At 38.2% G+C, this 4,101-nt stretch overlaps 1 protein-coding gene across 1 annotated transcript in view; it reads left to right on the top strand.

The window, feature by feature from the left end:
* The first annotated feature begins 382 nt into the window (after nucleotides 1-382).
* Nucleotides 383-4,101, top strand: part of LOC103261162 (forkhead box protein I3) — a 4,798-nt gene continuing 1,079 nt past the window's right edge. The window contains 4 exon segments of the mRNA XM_021712239.1: nucleotides 383-452; nucleotides 742-880; nucleotides 991-1,112; nucleotides 1,222-1,301. Coding sequence (XP_021567914.1) covers nucleotides 383-452; nucleotides 742-880; nucleotides 991-1,112; nucleotides 1,222-1,301 — 411 coding nt within the window.

The raw sequence follows: 4,101 nt of genomic DNA, 5'->3' as shown, positions 1-4,101 counted from the left end.
TCTTAAATGAACAAGAAAATTTTTTTTTTAGTTTGAGTCTCAATTCTGTTGCCCAAGCTGAAGTGCAGTGGCACACTCATGGCCATCCCAGCATGAACCTGCTGGGCTCCAGTGATCCTTCCACCTCAGCCATCCAAGTAGCCAGAACTACAGGCATGCAGTACCATGCCAAGCTAGTTGTAGAGACGAGGTCTCACCAAGTTGCCTGGACTGGTCTCAAACCAGTGGACTCAGGCATTCTACTCCTTAGCCTCCCAAAGTGCCGGGATTACAGGCTGAGTCACCAAGCCCAGTCAACAAGAAAATTTTACTGGAGTAAAACTGTGAATACAGAATGTGTGGAAAAGTCTTCATATGTCATTCATCTATTTATAGGTACATCATGTCTCACTCTGGACACAGACCATATGAGTGTGAGGAATATGAAGAGAAGTCATATAAATGTCAACAATGTCAGAAAACCTTTGTTTCTCTCATGAGTGTTCAACAACACATGGTAACTCATATTAGTAATGGCCCTTATAAATGGACTGTAAGTAGGAAAACCTTTTGTTTTCCCAGCTTATTTCAGATACAACAGAGAACTCACACTGCAGGTAAACCCTACAAATGTAAAAGAAGTTGTATAGCTATGAGTTTATTTAGTTCTTGTCTAATACATGAAAGAACTCACACTAGAGCAAAGCCCTTTGAGTGTAAGGAATGTAGGAAAGCATTCCATTTTCCCTGTTTTCTTAAAAGATATGAAAGTATTCACTCTGGAGATAAATTATGAATGTAAGCAATGTGGGAAAGTCTTCAGTCGTTTCAGTTACCTTCATAGCTATGAAAGAACTCATACTGGAGAGAACCCCTATGAATTAAAGGAATGTGGGAAAGGGTTCAGTTGTCACAAGTCCTTCAAAGGACATGAATAGTCTCATGCTGGTGAAAACCATATGTACGTAAGAAATGTGATAAAGCATTCACTCTTTCTTTTTCCTTGCAAAGGCATGAACAAACTCATACTGGAGAGAACCCCTATGAACATAGGGCATGTGGGAAAGGATTTAGTCATCTCCAGTCCCTTAAAGGATATAGACAGGCTCACACTGGTGAAAAACCTTATGCTTGTAAGAAATGTGAAAAGGCATTCGTGTTTTCTTGTAAAAGCATTTAAAAAACTCATTCTGGGGAGAAGCTTTATGAGTATAAGATATTTATGAATGCCTTCATTTCCAGTTACATTCATCACCATGAAAGAACTCATACTCAAGAAACGCTATGTATGTAAGGAATGTGGGAAAGCCTTCAGCTGTCCAGTAATCTTTATTATTTGAACAAACTCATACTGAAGAGAAACTTCATTAACGTGAGGCATGTGAGAAAGTTTCACGCATTTCAGTCATACTGGACAGAAACTCTATGGATATAAGGAATGGGGGAAACCTTTCTTCAGTCCTATTCTCTTCATAATCATGAAAGAATTCACACTGGAGTGAAACTATACAAATGTAAGGCATGTGGGACAGAAAGCCTTTTATCATTCCGGTTACCTTCATACTCATAAAAGATCTCATATTAGAGAGCAGCCCCATGAATGTAAGGAATGTGAAAAAGGATTCAGTTGTCTCAAGTCCTCTGAAGGACATAGGCTCACAATGGTGAAAAACCTTAAGCATAAAAGAAATGTGGTAAAGCATTCACTCTTCCTCTTTGTGAAACTATGAAAGAACTTATACTGGAGTGAAAACCTACAAATGTGAGGCATGTGGGAAAGTCTTCAGTCATTCTAGTCACTTTCATACCCCTAAAAAACACATATTGGAGGGAAACCCTATGAATGTAAGGAATGTGGGAAAGGATTCCGCTTTCTAAAGACCTTAGAAAGATTTTATAAAAGGCTCATACTGGTGAAAAACCTTATGCATGTAAGAAATGTGGTAAAGCATTCACTCTTCCTTAAGAAAGCATGAAATAACTCATATTGGAGAGAAACCTTGTGAATATTAAAAATGTAGACTCAAGCCTATAATCCCAGCACTTTGAGAAGCCAAGGTGAAGGAGCTGCCTGAACCCATGGGCTCTAGAACAGCCTGGGCAACTTGGTGAAATCTCATCTGTTGGAGACCACTGCCCTGCTTTAACTCTCCTGAAAACATACTTGGCATACGTGCAAAGTCACAACCAGTCAAGAATGCCTATAATAGCAAAGCCAGATGAGCATGTATGCTGAGGTAAATTCTAAAAGTGCGGTATCTATTGTGTTGGATTAGATAAAAGTTATATATTGTCTTGTAAGCAGCTGCACTATATCTTGCAAACAGTCACACTTTATCACAAAAGTTTTCTAAGATCAAAATGGAGTTTTCCTTTCACGGTCTGTACTTTGTCCTTGAAGGCTTACTTAACTCTGTCATTTTGTACTAATAAAAGTCTGATGGATAAGAAACTTAGGGAATTTTACTGTGAGACAAAGTGCCTCCTGGTCCCTTACTTTCTAATGTAAAAGGTGTCTTGTGAATTGTGTTATACCACATCATTCCTCTTTCAGAACCCTTTACCACCCATTCACACAGTTACGCACCATTCATCTCTACAATAAATCAAAAAATTAGTCAGGCATGGTAGCAGTATTTCATGGTTTCTTAAGGAAGAGTGAATGCTTTACCACATTACTTACATGCATAAGGTTTTTCACCAGTATGAGCCTTTTACAAAATCTTTCTAATGACTTTAGAAAGCTGAATTAAAAAAATCAGCCAGGTGTGGTAGCACACATCTGTAGTTCTGTCTACTTGGAGGGCTGAGGTGGAAGGATCGCCAGATCTCAGCAGGTCGACGCTGGGATGACTGTGAGCTTGCCACTGCACTCCAATCTGGGCAACAGAGTGAGACTCCAACTCAAAAAAAAAAAATGTAGGAAACCCTTCAGTTCCAGTTCCCTTTGTGACCATGAAATAATTGATACTACAGAGAAATCCTTTGTATGTAAGCAATGTGGGAAAGTCTTCAGGTGTTCCAATAACTTTTATCATCGTAAAGTAATTCATATTGGTTAAAAACCCTAGGAATGTTAGGAATGTGGGAAAGCATTCTATTCCAGTTCCCTTCATAACCACAAAAGTAGTCATGCTAGAGAAAAACCCTATGAATGTTAGGAATGTGAAATCGCATTCTGTTGTTTCAGTTCCCTTCATAAAAAAATAGTCATACTGGAAGAAAAAAACTTATGAATGTTAAGAATGTGGAAAAGCCTTCCATTGTGGAAGTTCCCTTCAAGACCATGAAAGAATCTATAATGGAGAGAAACCCTGTGAATCTAAGGAATGTGGAAAAGTATTCAAGTGCCTCAGGTCTTTTCTAGGACATAAAAGGGCTCACAATGTTGTGAAATGTCTTATGTATGTAAGAAATGTGATAGTGCTTTTACTATTTCTCATCCCTTCAAAAATATGAAAAAAAAAACATACGAAAGGATTGCAGTGAAGTCTTCAGTTGTTTCTGTTATCTTTGTGAACATGAAAGAACATATTGGAGAGAAATCCCGTGAATGTAAGAAATTTGGAAACACATTCAGTTTTTTCTGTTCTGTTCTGTGTAAGACCTTTTCTACAGTTATGGAAGGATTCAAACAGAAGAGCAAGCCTATGAATGTAAAACATGTGTTAAAGTCTTCAGATGTTCTAGTCTTCCAATATATGGGGAAAAATTCATACTGGAGAGAAACCCTGTAAATGAAAGAAATGTAGGAGAGAGTTTGAATTTTCCAGTTTTTCTCGTAGACATAAAAGGGATTAAGTTGGACAAAATCCTCTATACCTAAAAGATGTTGTTTGAAATGTAGAAGGACTTACACCAAAAAGGCATATGATTGTAAGAAGGTGGAAAGGCCTTTAGATCTTTCAGTTGTATTTATATAAAATAACTGGTACTGAAGAAAAACTCTCTTAATTTACAAAATGTGGGAATGCCTTCATTTTCCTCACATTCAGCTGCAGGCATAGATTAGGCACACTGGAGATGGATCTTGTAAAAATGGTACCGTACACCTGGATTCGTCATATAAAAAAAAATACAGTGGTGCCGTGCGAGGCCGAGGCGCGGCCGTCGGTTGGCCTA

The sequence above is a fragment of the Carlito syrichta genome, unplaced genomic scaffold (genome assembly GCF_000164805.1).
Source record: "Carlito syrichta isolate Samal-C Ts95f unplaced genomic scaffold, Tarsius_syrichta-2.0.1 Scaffold16134, whole genome shotgun sequence".
NCBI classification, from domain to species: domain Eukaryota; kingdom Metazoa; phylum Chordata; class Mammalia; order Primates; family Tarsiidae; genus Carlito; species Carlito syrichta.
The sequence above is the reverse complement of the archived record's forward strand: the minus strand, read 5'-3'. Positions and strand labels throughout refer to the sequence as shown.